The sequence below is a fragment of the Bos grunniens genome, chromosome 6 (assembly GCF_055505025.1).
Source record: "Bos grunniens cultivar Pamir isolate PY7600 chromosome 6, Bosgru_T2T1.0, whole genome shotgun sequence".
Taxonomy (NCBI): Eukaryota; Metazoa; Chordata; class Mammalia; order Artiodactyla; family Bovidae; genus Bos; species Bos grunniens.
The window spans coordinates 57,086,881-57,107,513 of record NC_141170.1 but is presented as its reverse complement, the minus strand read 5'-3'; the positions used below and the strand labels follow the sequence as shown (position 1 = coordinate 57,107,513).

At 36.7% G+C, this 20,633-nt stretch overlaps 1 protein-coding gene across 10 annotated transcripts in view; it reads right to left on the bottom strand.

Annotated features, from left to right (window-relative positions):
- The window catches only part of ATP8A1 (ATPase phospholipid transporting 8A1), a 238,832-nt gene that overhangs the window by 136,061 nt on the left and 82,138 nt on the right, over positions 1 to 20,633 (bottom strand). For 5 of the 10 annotated variants that reach the window (XM_086407721.1, XM_086407720.1, XM_086407715.1 and 2 more), the window contains 4 exons: positions 17,257 to 17,301; positions 8,514 to 8,586; positions 5,569 to 5,674; positions 2,985 to 3,067 (listed from right to left, as the gene is read on the bottom strand). In XM_086407721.1, the coding sequence (XP_086263847.1) occupies positions 2,985 to 3,067; positions 5,569 to 5,674; positions 8,514 to 8,586; positions 17,257 to 17,301 (307 nt within the window). The remainder of the gene's footprint in view (positions 1 to 2,984; positions 3,068 to 5,568; positions 5,675 to 8,513; positions 8,587 to 17,256; positions 17,302 to 20,633) is intronic. The other 5 variants (XM_086407724.1, XM_086407725.1, XM_086407722.1 and 2 more) reach the window with 1 other exon arrangement.

The following is a 20,633-nucleotide window of genomic DNA, read 5'->3' as shown; positions in this document are numbered from 1 at the left end:
ATTGAAGTCTAAGAAGATAAAAGAGAGGAAAACTTCCAAAAAGTAGAACAAGAAGGCAAAAACACGAAAAGCAGGACAGAAAAGTTAAAAGATGTGCTCAGGAATTCTAAAAAGAGAGAGCAGAGAAAAAAGTGGAAGAAAAATGAACAGACTCATTCAAGAAAAATTTCCAGAATGGAAGGATGTAGAATTCCAAATGGAAAAGTGTCCACTCAGTGCTCAGGACAGTGAGTTAACATATTCTCACTACGGTATATGGTTGTCAAATTTCAGAATTCTTGGGATAAAGAAGATCTCACAAACTTCTTGAGGGAGGCAGTGGGCAAGTCACAAAAACTAGAGTCACAGTGGCTTCTGACTTCTCAGTTAGGCATACAGGAAGCCAGGCAATAAAAATTCCTCAGGAAACTGATTCCCAGCCTGGAATTCTCTATTCAGCAGGACCACCAATTAAGTATAAAGGTCAGATAAAAATGTTTACACTTAAAAGGGCTAAACAACAAGTAATTTCCCATGTGCCTTTTCTCAAGAAGCCAATAAAGAAAGTTGTCCACAAAAACAAGCATAGGCCAAGAACAAGGAAGACATGGGATTCAGAAACAGAAGATCTAACACAGGAGAGAGTTAAGGGAAGTCCGCAGGGAGACAGGAAAGCGCTTCCTCTTGAGAACCATGAGTGAGACTGAGCTGTGCACCACGGCAGCGTGGAGCCCTGAGTCAGGAGCTGGGCTTGTTAGGGCTGTCACTTCTGCTTCTGCTTCCGTAACACCTTTTCAACAGGATGAAACGGACAGAAAACATGTTCTACCAATGTCAGGTTCTAAGAAAGAAATTTTGACTTACGGGAAATAGCAAGTCCAAAACAGGAGACAATCAAAAGGAATTCCAAGTGCCATAGAAGCTGACCTCTGAGCAAAACTGGCCCGGAGTAAGGAGAACAGGGGCGGGGTGGGGTCTCAAGGGAAAGACTGCAACTGCCCACTGGCCAGATTATCTGGTGTAACTGCACTGATAAAAGTACACTAAGAAGTTATGAAACAATTAGAACAATTAGTAATAGGTAGAAAGAAAATGTTGCACTTGGAAAAAACATAAGAGATTTATTTTTAAGAATTAAAGAAAAAGATTATTTTCAGGAGATAATTTTGTATCTGAAAACACAAAATTAAAAACAAAGAAAATAAATGCTGAATAAAACAATGTTTTGCTAGGAATATCAATACAGGCATAATAACATAAACACTAAATAAAAATGCTTAATGAGATATAATTTATATACAATACTGTACACAGATCTTAAATATGTAGTTCAATGAAAATTCTATAGTTTGATAAAGGTATACTTGGTGTAACCACCACCCCAATCAAGACACAGAAAATTTCCACTGTCTTACAAATTCCTTTGCCCCCCTTTCCAATCTCCCACCTGTTGAGATAACCACTGCTCTGAATTCTAAGACCATAAGTCACTTTTTTCTGATCTCAACCTCGACATAAATGCAGAGTATGCAGCTCTCTGTGTCTGGCTTTTTTTCCTTTTTCTCAGCCTGTTCCTAAGACTTATCAATGCTGGTAATGAATCAATCATTTTACTCTTTTTTTTACTGTTCAGCTCTTCCACTGTGTATCACAATTTGTCAATCCATCCTCCTAGTGATGGACATTTAGTTTGTTTCTAGCTTTTGGCTACTGTGAATACAGCTGCTATGAACATACCATGAAACATCTCTCTGTAGACACATGCTTTACTTCTTCTGGGGAAGTATAAGTACAACTGCTGCATCAGGCACATGTTTACCTGTGCTGGAAAATTCTAAATGGTTTCCCAAAGGGGCTGTACCATCTTACACATCTACCCGCAACATATAGGTGAGCCCCTTGCTCTGCACATTAGGTGCTGTCATAAATTTTTTTAAAAAATATAAATCTATTTATTTTAATTGGAGGCTAATTACTTTACAATATTGTATTGGTTTTGCCATACATCAACATGAATCCGCCACAGGTGTACACGTGTTCCCCATCCTGAACCCCCCTCCCACCTCCCTCCCCATACCATCCCTCTGGGTCGTCCTAGTGCACCAGCCCCAAGCATCCTGTATCTTACGCCGAACCTGGACTGGCAATTCGTTTCTTATATGATATTATACATGTTTCAATGCCATTCTCCCAAATCATCCCACCCTCTCCCTCTCCCACAGAGTCCAAAAGACTGTTCTATACATCTGTGTCTCTTTTGCTGTCTCGCATACAGGGTTATAGTTACCATCTAAATTCCACATATATGCGTTAGTATACTGTATTGGTGTTTTCCTTTCTGGCTCACTTCACTCTGTATAATAGGCTCCAGTTTCATCCACCTCATGAGAACTGATTCAAATGTATTCTTTTTAATGGCTGAGTAATACTCCATTGTGTATATGTACCACTGCTTTCTTATCCATTCATCTGCTGATGGACATCTAGGTTGCTTCCATTAATGTTTTTAATTTTACTTTTCTTGGTGGGTATGTTGCAGTGTCTCACTGAGACTTTAATTTGCATTTCCCTGATGATTAATGATGTGTTTTCATGTGTGCACTGGCCATCTGTATATCTTCTTTTGTGAAATGTTTGTTCCAATCTTTTGCCCATACAACATCTGGGTCCAAATACTTGTTTAACCAAGCATTGTAATATAATTATACTACTACTGGAAAGGGATGGTGAGTCAAGAGAAATAATCCCTCATTTAATATAACTGAATAGAAAGTCAGTAGATATGTCTAAAATTGAAGAATTGAAATATATTTCATTCATCAACACATTAAAAAAGGATGTATAAATGTCTGAAGAAACAGCTAAAAGAATAGAAAAGTCGTTGCTTCTGGAGAGGAGAACTAGAGTAGGGAACCTCTGTTTGTATTGTGAGCTTTTTGGTATTATTTTATCTTTGAAGCTTGCATGCACATTGCTTTGATAAAAAAGAGAATTAAATAACTTACTGAATCTATAATCACTGAGTCAGGCGTTCTTCCAGTGAAAACAAAATTCAACTGCTTGGCTGCTCTGACCAAGGCTCCCTCATCTGTTTTAGGCAAACAGAAGAAAGCAAATACATGGTGAAAAAACTCATCCCAAATATGAGAGTGAAAGAAAAGTGAAAGTGAAGTTGCTCAGTCGTGTCCGACTCTTTGCGACCCCATGGACTGTAGCCTACTAGGCTCTTCCATCCATGGGATTTTCCAGGCAAGAATACTGGAGTGGGGTGCCATTTCCTTTCCCAGGAGATCTTCCTGACCCAGGGATTGAACCTGGGTCTCCTGCATTGTAGGCAAATGCTTTATCGTCTTAGAGTAAGATATCCCAAAATATGAGAGTAAGACTGCAATACAATAGTCTGCTTAATTTTAAAATGAATTAAAGTTCTTTTTATTCTGACTCCTGTTTTTGAAATCCATTTCTTTTAAAATCATATGACAACGCCCAGGGTTTGAGTAGAATGATCTTCAGAATCTGAGACATGTATAGACCCCAGAGGCATATTCTTGAGGGCTAAGTCTCACTGTTAGCCAAACAGACCTAAAAAGGATAACTTCAAAGTACGTCTTGGTCCATCATATTCTCCACAAAACTTTTCTTAAAATAAATGATGTGTACAAATGAGGAAACCCCATAACAGCAACAACATGGATAGAAGGCATCATGCTAAGAGAAATAAGTCAGACAGACAAAGAAAAATACTGTATGATCTCACTTATATGTGGAATCTAAAGAAAAAAGAGAAGAGAAACCCACCCACCTCAAACTCATGTAAAAAGAGATCAGATGTGGTTATCAGAGGTGGAAGGTTGGTGAAGGGGAAGTGGAGAAAGGTGATCAAAAGGTACAAATTTCCATTATAACATAAATAAATACTAGGGATACAGTGATGTATATCAATTATTTCTTAATTAAATTGGAAAAAAACGAGTGGCACAAAAGTACCTTCTTAAGTTTTATCCTTTTCCTCCTAAAATGCTGAATGTAGGAAAACTATTAATAACACTATGAATATTGAGGGGTCAGATGGTAAAGCGTCTGCCTACAATGTGGGAGATCCAGGTTTGAGCCCTGGGTTGGGAAGATCCCCTGGAGAAGGAAATGGCAACCCTCCAGTACTCTTGCCTGGAAAATCCCATGGACAGAGGAGGCTGGTGGGCTACAGTCCATGGGGCCACAAAGAGTCGGACACGACTGAGCGACTTCACTTCAAATGAATTGATGTTTCATTGTATTACATATTATTCACTCTTATCACCATGTTATATCAGAACTTTTTTGTTTTGGGGGGAAGGGTGTGAGATAAAACATCCATACAGTGTCTGTCTTAATGATAGAGAGTGTATCTTATGGTTTTTAGGAATCTGGTATATTCTACAAGGTTGCAGGTGCTGGTTTGTAGTACAGTTTAAAACACGGGGGAGGGGATAGTTAGGAAGTTTGCAACTGGTCTGTACACACTGCTGTGTTAAAAACGATAACCAACAGGGACCTACTGTATCATAGCACATGGAACTCTGCTCAAAGTTATGTGGCAGCTGGAGGGAGGAGAGTTTGGGGGAGAATGGACACATGTATATGTATGGCTGAGTCCTTCTGCTGTCCACCTGAAACTATCACAACATTATTAATTGACTATGCTGCTGCTGCTGCTAAGTCACTTCAGTCGTGTCCGACTCTGTGCGACCCCAGAGACGGCAGCCCACCAGGCTCCCCCGTCCCTGGGATTCTCCAGGCAGGAACACTGGAGTGGGTTGCCATTTCCTTCTCCGATGCATGAAAGTGAAAAGTGAAAGTGAAGTCGCTCAGTCGTGTCCGACCCTCAGCGACCCCATGGACTGCAGCCTTCCAGGCTCCTCCGTCCATGGGATTTTCCAGGCAAGAGTACTGGAGTGGGGTGCCATTGACTTCTCCTAATTGACTATACTCCAATACAAAATAAAAAGTTTTTTTTTTTTAAAGGAAACATAAAAAGTTCCCTAAAGTGTGTTCCTTCTTTTCTGAAATCTTAGTCATCAAATTGGCTATTTACCCAATTTTACACTGAAAATAAGCCCAAGTATGGAGTCTCTTCTCTAAGTGTAAAGCTCTTCTCATTCAAGTAAATACACAGCGAACTCCTTGATTATCATTTCCAAAAGAAGAAAAGTTGGTATTCTAAAATCAACACCATTCAGGTAAACAGTTCTTCCTTTTTCTGCCAGCTTATGTGAAAAAGCAGTTTATGACCAATAGTTTTTTCTTAATTATTTATAAAGAAGGGAAAACTTACTATGCACTTAGAGTACCATTTTTTCTAACTTGTATGTATTTTGTTATTCAAATTTCCATGTAACATGTTATATAACAAATATTACAGTTATAGATTTTAAAATATGTACATATATGTATAATTTTGAAAGCCAATGTTTCTAATTAGTAAATAACATTTTTATTCTAAAACTAAAGTGACCTGGTTGTTTTACTTCTTCAAATTAAATTCTGAACAACCTCATATTTCAGAACAATTTTCAACCAAGAAATACATCACAATTGCTTCATTTGTACCTGGAGATGCTGCCTGGTAAATAATCTTATCACCTTCCCGCTCTGGTACTGCCGTGTGACACACGGCCATCATTGTAAGAAATTCACATATTATTGGTGCAGTGGGCTGTAAGAAATAAACACACCATTTAGCCCCTTCCATTTAACCATATGACACAATGATAGCAGTATTACTTCATGTATATTGAGTGCAACTGTTAAATATTGAGAGTGAAAGTCAAGAAATCAACACTATGAAGAGAAAATATTTTTTACTAAAATCCTTCATTTTTGCAACCTCTTCATTCCTTTTCTAAACATTTATATAAGGCCACCTTGTCTTGTTGAATAGAAACAGCACAGTGAAAAAGGCAGATATAGTTGAATCCTGTTATTAGAGGACAAGAGAGGAATTCTAAAATGTTCATTTACCTGGTTCTAATTCCTGATCAGATCTAAATCTTAGGCATCTAATCTTACTGTGGTTCCACTACTTTGGGTCGCAGTGATGATGGCAGAGGATTCCTCTACAATGCTTTGGCCTCTCTTTCCAAAAACAACAACCATAACCTGACTAGTGTCCTACTAAATAAAAAAGGGTTGACTGAGCAAGTCCTGTGTAGTTATGGCCTGAGGAAGACAGGATCCTTTCTGCAAGGAGTTTTTGAGTTTATAGGAGAATAGCAACCAGATTTTCGAAATTAAACATCTTTTCTGGTTTCTGATGAAGAAAAGTGTCACTCGAATTAATAAAGGAAAAAAATTCCTCCATGATCTTGGAACAAAAAACTAAAATGACTGGAAAGGTACATCAAAACATTATTTGAAAACAAACAAACAAACAAACTGGTGTTCAGGCTAGAACAGCAGACAAATCAGACAAGGTCCCTGATGCTTTGACCTGTGGGGAAAAGAGAACATAGATAAACAGTACACAAGTATCATTTATTTAGGGGCTTTCCTTGTGGCTCATCTGGTAAAGAACCTGCCTGCAATGCGAAAGACCTGGGTTTGATCCCTGGATTGGGAAGGTCCCCTGGAGAAGGGAACAGCTACCCACTCCAGTATTCTGGCCTGGAGAATTCCATAGACTGTATAGTCCATGGGGTGTCGCCAAGAGTTGGACATGACTGAGCAAATTTCATATCATTTATTTATACTGTGAAGAGGGTTACAAAGGATAAAATGTATGAAAATCATACAATATGATTTGGGTCAGTTTGTGGTTGTTCTCAAGACAATGTGATCTTTAAGCTGATCAAGTTTTAGCCTCATGAAGTACTAAGCACAGTTTTCCATCAAGCAGGAATAACACATGACTGAAAAGGTCCTAAAGGAGGAAAGAATGAAGCATGTATGAGAAAATAAAAGAAAGCCAGTATACACTGAGGAGAAAGAAAGGGAGGGTAGGTCCAAGTGAGGCTGGTGACTTAGGCAGAGGTTGGATCACACAACTTTGTAAGTTGAGAGGGAAGCCAGAGAGTGGTTTTCAACAGGGGTGTGTTGGGACTTGATTTCCACTGGCATCATTCTAGCTGCCATGTGCAACAAGGATGGGAAGGGGTGAAAATGGAAACCAGGAGAAGGGTTATGAGGCTGTTGTGGCAGTTTACCTGGAGGATGCTGGTAGTCTTGACTGGGGTAGAGAAAGTGAGAATGAGGTGAAGAAGACATTTAGGACATGTTCTAGAAAGTCATGGGCTTCCCAGTGGTGCAGTGGTAAAGAATCTGCCTGTCAATTCAGGAGGTGCAGGAGACAAAGCTTTGATCCTGGATGGGGACGATCCCCTGGAGGAGGAAACGGCAACCCACTGCAGTGTTCTTGCCTGGGAAATCCCATGGACAGAGGAGCCAGACAGGCTATAGTCCATGGGGTCGCAAAGAGTTGGCAACAACTGTGCGACTGAGCGCATGCACGTGTACACATACACACAAGAAAGTTGTATTGACAAGGGCTTAGTGATTCATTACAGATCTGGAGATGGAGAGAAGAGACATAACAAAGCAACCCTAAATTCCTAGACGGAGTTATAAGATAGTTGATTGTGTAACTTACTGAACCTGAGAACACAAGAAGGAAGAGGTGGGTCTAGGTCTAGATTTTGTGGATCTTGAAGCTCATGTTCTGTTGAAAGCAGAAATATCCACACGAATGCGCTGCTAGGGCCCCGCCCAGGGGCATAGGTGGCACGTCCACCAGTGCCAGGTAGGGACTAGTTTTGGGGTGATGAGCATGACTTCAAGTTTTGATGCACTGAGCTTGAAGTGATTGTGAGAAAAAGTTGGGGATTTAAACCTAGGTGCACTCAGCTGCATCTGACTCTATAGGCCCATGGAACTGCAGCCCTCCAGCTCCTCTGCCCATGGAATTTTCCAGGCAGGAACACTGGAGAGTGTCATTTTTTCCTCCAGGGCATCTTTCCGACCCAGGGATTGAACTCAAGTCTCTTATGTCTCCTGCATTGGCAGGCAGATTCTTTACCCCTAGTGCCACTTGGGAAGCCCTTAAACTTCAGAGATCATATCATTTGATCAGGTGGAATTTAATCAGGTGGAATTTAATAAGTATCAGTAACTTTATAAGTGGAATACTCACATTGGGTGGCAGATGTCTAAAGTTCTTACTGTATAGATTTAGCACTGGCCTATAATTTTGAGCAAGTAATTAATTTCTATAGATATTCTGAAGTTGTTAACAATGAGTTGTTTCATATAAATAGAGCTCTAAATTATCTAGTATTTTTAAAAAGCAGAGTATCAATAAATGACAGTGTTAAAAGTAAATTTCTAAAAATCACAGATCCGTGTTGGCCAAGTAAAAATAATTTAGAGACAACAGATTTTTATAATTATTAAAAATGATCATGAAAGTAAAAAATGGAATATATAAGCATGGAAGGTAATTCAGAGAAACACTCATTAGTTTTCATTTATTAATGAAAAGATAATGGTACTATGCTTCTTACATGATTATTTTGGAGGTTTTCCAGCAATGATGAATCACTAAATGTTTTTTCATCTCCAAACTGTGAGTTCTGCCTAAAGGGGAAAAAAAGGAGCATATTTAATTCATTTATACAAGCCCATGGATCTATCTGTAAATTACTTTTAAAATAAATCATTATGCCTACAAACTCTTAATAAATTAAATCTAATAAATTAAGTATAATTTAGTCCACATTTCAAATAAGATATCACATATTTCATGATTGAGTCATAGGATATTTTCAAACATTATAAACTGTGAAAGCCTTTTTCAGTGTTAATAAAAAATAGCATTTAACTGTTCATTTTCCTGGAGTAAAATTATGTTGTAGCCATATGAAATTTAAAAAAAATTTAATTAAAAAAATGTAACCAAACTGCTAATATACATGGAACTGAATTTTTTACTTTCATAATTTTTCCAAGGTTTAAAAATTTTGAGAATTAATGGAGTTATTATAAAAATAATACTGTTTTACTTTAGCCATAAAAATTTATTTGCAGTGAGTAACACTATATGATTACCATATGAAACAAAAATATGAATAAACTGATTACACATTTCATTAACATTTATCACTAACAAATATCTTACATATTTATGTACATATTACAGTTACTCTGTAAAGGAGAAAAAAGCCATAAAAGTATATATGTGGTTTTGTGTTGTGGCTGTCTTCAGATCAGCAAACTTGAACTCCATATGAAACAAATCAAATGAGAATTGCCTCTATAATCTAGCTATTACTAATTTCATAGCCATGCAATTTAATATCAAAATGTTGAGATTCAAAGGAAGGACAAGGAACATTTAAGTGGAAATGTCAAACCCCAAGAGTATACTTATTACAGTTCAGTGAAAATATATAGATCTAAAGCTTTTGTGCACAGAAGGAAATTTCAGAAGTCGTTGAGGAAAAAATAATGTGTTCAATATTAAACAGCTGTAATCTAGAAAGCTTTTAATCATAATTTTTACAGGTTACAAAGAGAATTATCAGTGCCAATGTGCCAAATATCAAGTTTCATATTTTAAAGCCAGCTGTTTGAAAGGAAGGAGAAATCATTGAAGAAAAAAAAAAGAATGTAAAATAATTTAAGCTAAACCAGATCATCAATATATGTAAATATCTTTTTAACCATACACCATAAAAAGAAGTTAGAATTTTACTGTAAAACACATCTTTATTAATGTGTAACACTTTGATCTATTAATTCTCAATATTATAATGCACCTTTATTAGCACATAGATTAGAATTCTCAAAAACATCAGTAGGAAACAGAATGAACACATTTTATTATTATTTTAATAATAATAATTTATTTATAAAATAAAAAATTAATATCTATTAATTAAAACTCCTCCTCTTCTTAGTTTTAAAGATGAAAAGAACTTTTAAACAACTTGTCAATTGGCAGGCAGAAAAAATTAACATACATTTCTCCTCTAAATATTATCATTCTCAAAAAGTTTATTATTCAGGGCTCTATAAAATCTCCCTATTATTTATAAAATGTATTCATTATTGGTTCTTAGTTATATTTTCGCACTTATTTGTTAGATAAATTGAAATGTCAAAGAATATTCACAGTAACAACTTGCATGTGGAGGTCTATCTTCCTTCTAAAGAATTTTGGACTAAAAGCTTTTATAAATTTGAAGATGTGTCTTATTAATCTCACCAGTAATTCTTTCACTTCATAAGTCACAGTTACCACAATTGATAAAACTTTCAAATGTATTTATAACAAATAACACTAGATATGCAACTGAAATGTTGACACGGACACATCCTTCCCTCCATTCACCAGTGAAACCTTCTGACGCAGAAAATGCTAACACTTCTCCCAGAAAGGAGCTTCCTTTCCAAGATCATAAACCCATCAGCATTTCATCTGCTAATTACACAGCTTGGTCTGGATAACTCAGACATGGTGCTCTCATCACCCCTGTCCGAAATCTCACAAAATGTTCACTTTTAGTAAAAGTAAACAGATAAAATTAGGAAGCTCAAAAGTCATTTCAAAATAAGAACCAATAAATTGTTAGCTGACAAAGTTATTTGAATTTGCAAACTGTGCATACATAAAAGTGTAAGCCGACATCTACATTTTGTTAAAACTTTCCATAGAAGTTTTCAAGTGACACTCTGCCTTATAAGGAGACAAAGAAATTATGGTGTTTTGCAAAAAGCAATAAGGCAGGGGGTGTAACAGTAAGATAAAGTGAAAAATGAGCAGTTAACCCACAGTGTCATATAATTTACTGCTTCTTGTAGGCTGATTTAAAAGCTATGATACATTGCAAATAATTATTTCCTAATCATCCAAAAATGAAGAATCCTAATAGCAATAAAAAATGAGACGATTCAGAATTTTATGGATAAACATAAATTACAATAAGTGTGGCCTGATCAGTATTGGGAACCAGAGAAGATCAAATTGCTAACATCCGTTGGATTATAGAAAAAGCAAGAGAGTTCCAGAAAAACATCTATTTCTGCTTTATTGACTATGCCAAAGCCTTTGACTGTGTGGATCACAATAAACTGTAGAAAATTCTGAAAGAGATGGGAATACCAGACCACCTGACCTGCCTCTTGAGAAACCTGTATGCAGGTCAGGAAGCAATAGTTAGAACTGAACATGGAACAACAGACTGGTTCCAAATAGGAAAAGAAGTACATCAAGGCTGTATATTGTCATCCTGCTTATTTAACTTACATGCAGAGTACATGTTGAGAAACCCTGGGCTGGAGGAAGCACAAGCTGGAATCAAGATTGCTGGGAGAAATATCAATAACCTCAGATACGCAGATGACGCCACCCTTATGGCAGAAAGTGAAGAGGAGCTAAAGAGCCTCTTGATGAAAGTGAAAGAGGAGGGTGAAAAAGCTGGCTTAAAGCTCAACATTCAGAAAACGAAGATCATGGCATCTGGTCCCATCACTTCATGGCAAATAGATGGGGAAACAGTGGAAACAGTGACAGACTATTTTTTGGGGCTCCAAAATCATGCAGATGGTGACTGCAGCCATGAAATTAAAAGACGCTTACTCCTTGGAAGGAAAGTTATGACCAACCTAGACAGCATATTGAAAAGCAGAGACATTACTTTGTCAACAAAGGTCCGTCTAGTCAAGGCTATGGTTTTTCCAGTAGTCACGTATGGATGTGAGAGTTGGACTATAAAGAAAGCTGAGTGCCGAAGAATTGATGCTTTTGAACTGTGGTGCTGGAGAAGACTCTTGAGAATCCCTCAGACTGCAAGGAGATCCATGCAGTCCATCCTAAAGGAAATCATTCCTGAATATTCATTAGAAGGACTGATGGCTGAAGCTGAAACTCCAATACTTTGGCCACCTGATGCAAAGAGCTGACTCATTTGAAAAGACCCTGATGCTGGGAAAGATTGAAGGCAGGAAGAGAAGGAGATGACAGAGCATGAGATGGTTGGATGGCATCACCAACTCAATAGACACGAATCTGAGTAAACTTCGGGTGTTGGTGATAGACAGGGAGGCCTGGCGTGCTGCGTGCAGTCCATGGGGTCGAAAAGGGTCGGCCATGACTGAGCAACTGAACTGAACTGAATCAGTTAATTTCATACATGACAGTGTGGACTAAGAGATCATGTCAAATGAAGAGATAAATAACAATTTTTATTTAAGTTAAAAAACAATTTAGGAGTAGAAAGGCCTAGTATTCAGAAAACAAATAGAAAACACGGTCTGCATAAAGCTAAAATACTTCTGCATAGCAAACACTATTACAAGCAAGTCAAAAGCCAAATGACAAACTGGGAAGAAAACTGTTTCCAACACATAAAATGGTTACTTTATTCAAGATGAAACATTAATTCACTCAGAATAAAAAGGGCTTATAGAAGCTAACACTAAAAAGATCAACAATGCAATAGAACAATGAGCAGAGGATATAAACACACAGTTCACAAAGGAAGAAATAGAAGTGGTTTTAAATATATATTCAATCTTACTGCATGATGAGAGAAATGAGATTTAAATCTATCAATGTGGCAGAAATAGTTTGACAACTCTGCTGCTATAACCTTGGAAAAACAGTTAAACCATTCATCATTGATGAGAATGAAAATTGGTACAATTTCTAAAAAGGAATATTGGCAATGAAAGAGAAAGTCGCTCAGTTGTGTCTGACTCTTTGTCCCATGGAATTCTCCAGGCCAGAATACTGGAGTGGGTAGCCGTTCCCTTCTCCAGGGGGAAACTGCCGAACGTAGGGGTTGAACCCAGGTATCCCACATTGAAGGCGGATTCCTTACCAGCTGAGCCACAAGGGAAGCCCAAGGATACTGGGGTGGGTAGCCTATCCCTTCTCTAGCTGATCTTCCTGACCCAGGAATCAAACCGGAGTCTCCTTCATTGCAGGCAGATCCTTTACCAACTGAGCTATCAGGGAAGACCCTGATATTGGCAATATCTAACAAAATTTAAAATCAATATAATCCTTTGAGATTCAGAAATTCCAGTTTCTGGAATTTCAGTCTATTCTGTACTTACAGTCCGGTGCAAAACTCTGTATGTACAAACTCATTCTTTGCAGCACATTTTTAACAGCAAAAGGTTAGAACTAACCCAAAGTTTTACCAGGGCAGTTGCTTAAAAAGACTGTGGTACATCCATATAATAATAATGGAACACTATACAAAAAATAGGAGGCTGTCCACGGAATATGGACAAATCTCAAAGGTGTATTGTCAAATGAAAAGCTGGTACCAAAGTGTGTACAATATGTTTCACTTTTGGTAAAAATGAGAAAGAAAATATATGCATACACAGTAGAATAGATCTGGAGAAATAAACCTGAAATGGGTTACACTGACTGCCTTCAGGTGGGGAAATGGAGGGTCAGAGATAGGGAAGAGATGTGTTACTGCATTATGAACTTAAATCAAATTTAAATTGAAGATTAAAAACCAGAACAAAATCCAACTATGAGCTGAAACATACATTCTACATACAAACTCAATGTATACATTATATACACACAGACACTACACACATGCATACATGGGAAGACAAAGGCAGTGTGGCTGAAAACACTGTTTTCTGAATGGATCTGTACCTTCTGGCTTTGAATAGTGCTACTGTTCCAAATCAAAATTCCTAAAAGGGTGATTTAATTTTAAAAAATGAAATTGTTGTTCAGCATCAGGTCAAGTCCAAGAATATAAACAAGTGGTTGAGTTCAATAATAATGTTTTTTTCTTAGACACTAGTTTTGATCAATGTGGTCTGCTTTTCTGTGTGGTTCTAAAGTATTTCTGAGGGCAATTACAAAAGAGGAGTTCCAATAACATTCTGTGAAATGGTCGCTTGACTGGAATAAATAAATTACTTGTCAAAGTGACTACTCTGAAGACTAGCTAATCTGGATGTGTTAGGTTTCGTTACTATTCAGTCATACCTGTAAGAATGTTTTAGTGAGCCCAGTGATGGCAGCAGAATAAATAAATACCGCTCATTTCATACATAAATACAGACCAAAATGAAATGAGAAAAGAAGACCAGAAAATGGTACCATCCAGTGATACTGTGCTAATACTAAAAACCACAGTAAAATGAGTGAGCACGGAATACTTTGGGAGTTTCCTCAAAGTAATAGTGGGGGAAAATACAGATGAACTGAAATTGGCTTTGAGTACATATTACTGAAGTGAGTGAATGAGTACATCTGTTTCCTACTATTATTTATGCTTGAGATTTCCACAAAAAAAATCAGAAAAAGAAAAAAATGTAACAAAATATATAGCTTTGGAATATAATCATATCTTAGGGCTACACAGATGCTTATAATAAGCTAATATTTTTGTGCAATCCTCCAAACATTGATACTGTCTAAAGAATGGTAGATTTTAATAGAAATGAATTAACCTTCAAGGTTATACGTCAGCTGATGGTACTTGGCAATAACAAGAAAACCATCCCAGTTCTGGAAGCAGTGGCTACTGGTTGGGAAATGATTTCATCTCTGTAAACTATATTAATAGATTTAAGCAAGTAGAGTTACAGCCATTATCCAATTATTTTTAATGTCAAGAAAGTGTTTTTGAAACTGTCACTGTAATAGTTGGCCATCAAATTTGACTAAATGTAAATAATCTACATATTTCTGTTGTTTAGTTGCTGAGTTGTGTCCAACTCTAAAAATCTACATACACTTATGTGTTAAATAATAAGTGTTTTTTAACTTGGTATTTTTGTGGCAAATATGGTTGAAGAATGATAGTGAAATACACGGTACAGATCACAGATTTTATCTATGGAGTCAGTGAACTTCACATTGAAAGGTGAAGCTGCTGACAGTAAGAATCACCTTTCAGATTTTGGATTTATAGTCAGCTGTACTCTCCAGTTTACCCCTGAGGACCAGCAGCATGAAGATATAGCCAGGTTCCTGAAGCATACACTCAGTCAGGCCCACACTTTCAATCTTGGTTTCTCTGGCAATATGAAATCAAGTGGATCAGATCTGGCAAATGCCAGATTTATGATTGGGCCAAGTTGTGTCCCCCTCCAGGCTAACTTCTCATCAATCAGTTAAACTATACTTGCTCTTGCTACCTTAACAAAACGAGAAAGAAAAAGTGAAATAACAAATAGTAAGGATATCTTTTCTCTAAATGCAGATATTTCTGAAGCTCTTTAAAGTCTATTGGAAGTGATATAACCACCACCTACTTAATATCCAGGTTGAGCAAAGTTTTAACTTTTTCTCCCATGTTTACTGGTTGTATACTTTGAGGGAAGTTACTTATTGGCTTCTCTGCCTAAATTTCACCAGCTTTAGAAGGCTCATGTCAATTACAACTCCTCAAATATGTCTTGAGGATTAAGTGAGGGACATTAGAGCTAACACTCAGATACTCTTTTAAGCACTTTAAAAACAGAATTCATTTAATCTTTGCAACCTCCCTATGATGTCTACATTCTACCCGATGAGGACCCATTAGGATCAGGATGTGAATCTGAGAGATCAGAATCGAAGTCTGCATCCTTGACAACTGCTCAGGACCCAGGACACAACTAAAGTTCAAGTAGTAGCTGTTCCTTCATCTTTGCTGCTTATAGCTAACCATTTGATAGATGAGGAAATCCAAGTAGATATTTAAAATAAAGCTTACTTTATTAAACAGTTGGCAAAAACCTTTCCTAGGGTTTACTTCTTAAGATATCATTAATATCTAAGTTTATACAGAACTGCAAGTGGAACTATACAAAAATCTATGAAAAACATGACATTTTAAAATTTGGAATTACCCAGTTTAGAATATCAAGTTTCCAGAAAGGGTGTTTTACATAAAAAACTTAAATAGATAAAATAATGTCTCTTCCCAATAGTGACAAAAATCATGAAACAACCTCTACTGAAAGTAGAATATTTTAAATGACCCAGATAAACAACTGTTAACATTTTCATCCAATCTTAATAAGAATAAGGTGAAGGTAATTTCCGTCTCAAGAAAAAGTGATTTATCTTAGAAAAAACATATATTCTAAAAATAAAAATATATATTCAATTCTATTGAAAGGCAACAAATAAAAAGATATAATCAAAATTTTAACTACATTCTCAAAAGATTAAGTAGAAGAGAATATCTACATCATTACACTTGAATTATCTACCAACAGTAAGATGTTTTGGCACATTTAAAAGACACTGAAAATTATTCAGTTGTGGATAGGTGTTGAAATGCATGACACTCCAAGCAATGAGCTTAAGTGTAATGAATCATCAGTTATCACATGAACCAAACAGCTGCCTCTGTCATTAACTGTAGGTAGTGTGAGGCTTATTGCAAATTGTTACCAAATCTCCACTTTATTGAAATAAAATCCAAGTTGAAAAATAAGGCTTAATCATAAAATACCCTGTGTCATCTGAAAACAGAAATGTAATCACATATAAAGCCATACTACTTTTTACAATTACCAGCATTAAAGAAATCTGCTTTCTGAAATTTCATTTGCCACCAGATTGCAATGAATTACTGAAATAAACTCATGTCATTCTAAATGAAAATGTAAACCATGGTGAGGATTTTAAAGTAAGACAAAAACCCAATATGTACTGAAATTAAGCTTATAAAATGCTATTCAATAATTCTAAAATTAATTATATTCCTGTTAACCCTAGTTATTGGTAGCATAATTTTCCAACATTTGTTCCAGATATTTCATTAAAAAATGTTTATGTTATAGCCTCCAAACAGATTTAGCAAATTAATGAAAATAAATGTAAAGGAAATTTACAGTGTGTGGTTATGTTTCAGTAGCATTTTTCTGTAGCTCTGTAGAGTATGCAAACAGTGGCAGAAGGTGGCAGTGCTGAGCTAAAAAAAAATAAATAAAATTTATGGAGCTGTCCCTGAAATCTTAGGTAGTCCACAGCCCAGGGACTCTAAGTTGATTGTTATAGACTTTATTATAGATACATAGCTCCATAAAACCAGCAAGCCTAAACTTTGAACTAAATGTTCATAAAATGATTAAAGGTTATTCAATACGACATCAGGGCTATTCAACAGATTTGTTTTTACTCAGCAGATTTTAAGAACTATTTTACAGCATTGTCATCCTGCCTGATGAGTAATTTTTTTCAAAGTAGCAAAATGCATCTAACAACACAATAAAATGCAAACCTTTTAAATGGATCAATGAGACAGAAAGATCCATGCTGCTTACCATTCATCAGGAGAGCAGCCATAATCCTCAGGTTCAGGGACATGGCTTCAGAAAGCAAGAGGAGGGACACAAAGAAAGGAGAAAATAATCAAAGAAAGGCTGGAAACACAAAAGCATGAATAAGGGAAGTACTGAGAGATGGGTCAGTTAAGGAAATAAACTTTTAGCTGATTTGGAAAGAATGGCAGTTAGTATAGAAAGTATAATTTATGGTAACTAGGCAGATTTACAAAGTTGTTCTTTCCTCAAATAGCCAACTTGCCTCTTCACCATGAAATTTCCCAACTTTATGCACAGAAATCAGTATTCAGTAGAAAATATTAAACTTAGAGTTTAAATACAGGCTATAGCCAATGGAAAATTCATCACACAATGCATAATGAGAATAAAGTGCTTTAATAAAAAAAAGCATGTTACTAAGAACAAACTATCACACTGATAAAATCTACCAAGTGCACTTCAGAAACAAATTTGACTGCCATGCAGGGGTGGCTCTTTACACAGGTATAGTAAAGTAAAGGTTAATCACACTGTTACAGCTAAAGAGCACCACAGCGTGAAAGATAAGCATTTTAAAAGATACTAAAAAATGTTCACTTAAACCATAACTCATCCGTTAAACAATTTATTACATCCAAAAGAAAACATTCATCAATACTTCATTTTCATCCATTAGCTCACTGGAGCACCAGATCTAGGTATAAGCTTTCAATTCAACCAACCAGTGATGTGACAGAGGGGTCCGTAATACATGACACAGCAGATTTTATTTTACTTATTTATATATTTATTCACTAAAATTTTCTTTTTATTGTTTAGATTTTTTTCTCGCTGTCTTGAGACATACAACACTGTGCAAGTGTAAGGTATACAGTGTGATTTGATACTAATATAGATTGCAAAGTGATTACCATCATGTGCCTGTGTGCTAAGCTGCTTCAGTTGTGTCTGACTCTTTGTGGCCCTATGGACTGTAACCCACCAGGTTCCTCTGTCCATCAAATTTTCCAGGCAAGAATACTGGAGTTGGTTGCCATGCCCTCCTCCAGCAGATCTTCTCGACCCAGGGATTGAACCTGCATCTCTTACATCTCCTGCATATCATAGTTTTAGTTAACACTCCCATCCATCACCTAATTACCATTTCTTTTTTTTATGGTGAGAACACTTAAAATCTCCTCTCTCAGCAGCTAAAACTGATTTCCTTATCTCTTGTTTCTTTCATTATACAAGGTCATTCAATAGTTTTCCTTTAAATTAAATTTATTAGATGTAGGTAGAGTTTAAAGATGCAGAGTTCAGTATAACATCACTGTTTTTGATAAATATACAATGTTCACTGAAAACTGGGGAAAATCCTCTCACTTCCTAAGTGGCCCCTATTTCTTACCCTTCCACCAAACTGGCCATGCACGGACCTCATCACTCTAAGGTACCTCCAAAGCATCAGCTGTCTCCGGTGCAGGCTCCACCCACCACCTTCACTCCAATCACAATGGGGGCAGTCTCCTTACTCACTGTCCTCTCTTCTACCAAAGGATGTTTTCAGATGCTTGAGGGGAAGGACTAAATGAGCCCTCAGTGAGCCCAGAAAGAGCCATGGCCTCCTGCCAAGCTCTGTGAAAACTAGCTGCAGCCCAGTGCTCTAGGCAATCACTTCTCATCAACTTCAAGGCTTAGATGAGTCCCTGAACTACAGGAGGGGAGGGTCAGATGCTACCCAAGCAAAAGCACGGCACCAAGATTCTGCCAAGTTGCCCTGGTGGTGTTCAGCAGCCCTGGATCTCCTACTGGGGAGGGGCTGGAGCCTCAGAGCTCAAGGCTCAGGGCTGCACTCCCCGGGTGTGGTTCAATCTTGGCAGATATTCAGGGCTATTCTGAATGAGATGAGCAGCGGGCGATCCATACATCTGTTACTTTATTCTGTCTGCATGAGTTTCCTCAAGATCACTGCTCTAGCAGCTCTGATATGTACTTTCTGTCTGGTTATTTACCATGGGAAGTCAGTGCTGTTACATCTGCTTGGTAAGTTCTTAAACTCATTCTTGATCTCAGTGTTAAGCATCCCAGTGCCTGGTCTCAGTGATTAGATCACACCCCTCCACCCTGTCCCCAATCACAGCCTCATACAGACCATTGTACTGCATTATGATTTTTTAATTGTCTGCATGATGATTTAATTACATCCATTAACCTCCAATTAGACTATAAACTTTAGGGGGGTGGAAGCCAGGTGAACTTTGGCTGATCCTTAAATCCCCAACATCTAACAAAGTACTACATACCGTACATAGAGATGAACACTTGTTGAGGCATGAGAATAAATGAATGGTTTTTACCCAGCTTTATCCACCAGTCACAGTGAGAAGTGAGATACATTTATTGGTTATAATATAGACCTTGGGGCAATTTTGATAATTGTGAGGTTTCTCATGGTGAATTTCCTCTCAGATAAAGAAGTCACCGATTCTTTCAGCAAACATTGCTAAACAAAATATTGTCAAGTAAAACTACTCACATGCTATTTTCACATGTAAATAAAGATTATAATTAGGAGCATTTGGTATTCACTTAAAGGGAAAAAGTCAATGAAATGTTTTTAATACTGATTAAAATGACTTGCCCATATGAAAATATAATATTAATTTCCTTTACAGACTCTTAAAAAAACAAAACAAAACAAAAAACTTGTCCCAGTTCATCAGCTCATTCTAATAGTAAGATTTTAAATGATCAACAAAGACAGTATTTAGGACTGTAGCCGAGAACAGTCACTGTATTGAGAATTCTACCCACTGAACATAAAAACCTCATTACCTATTTCTGGCTTTCAAGTAACTGTGATAAAACTGAATTAGTATAAGAAGTAACTTGTTGAAATTATGCTTTAGTAAATGTTTAACAGCAGAATTTCTAGTTTGTAATAAGTTAAATTTATAAATATGATATCACAATTTATTTACATTTAATTAAAATCTAATGAAACAGTCTAACAAGTTTAATCATGGTGGTACTTCTGACAAAGTTAATCTTTACAAAACAAACATCATTGCTACGTGGGTACCAGGTGTGTACAAATCTCGTATTTCATTGACCATCATGAATCTAATTTAGGGCCAAAGTTAAAAGAAATGAGGGAAAACTTACTAAGACTAAATTTTGGAGCCTTATTTTAAGTGTTAAATATCTTCTTCCTACAAATCTATAAAATGCACTGAACGAGGCAAAGATTATACTATCAAGAGACTTCAAGTCTTGTCTTTCAAACTGATAAAAGCCAACAGAACTCATCTTGGACTCTAAGGTAGAAAGAGATTTTATTTTCTCAAAAAGTGCTTAAGAAGCATCAGCTCTGAAATCATAACCCCAAAGACATT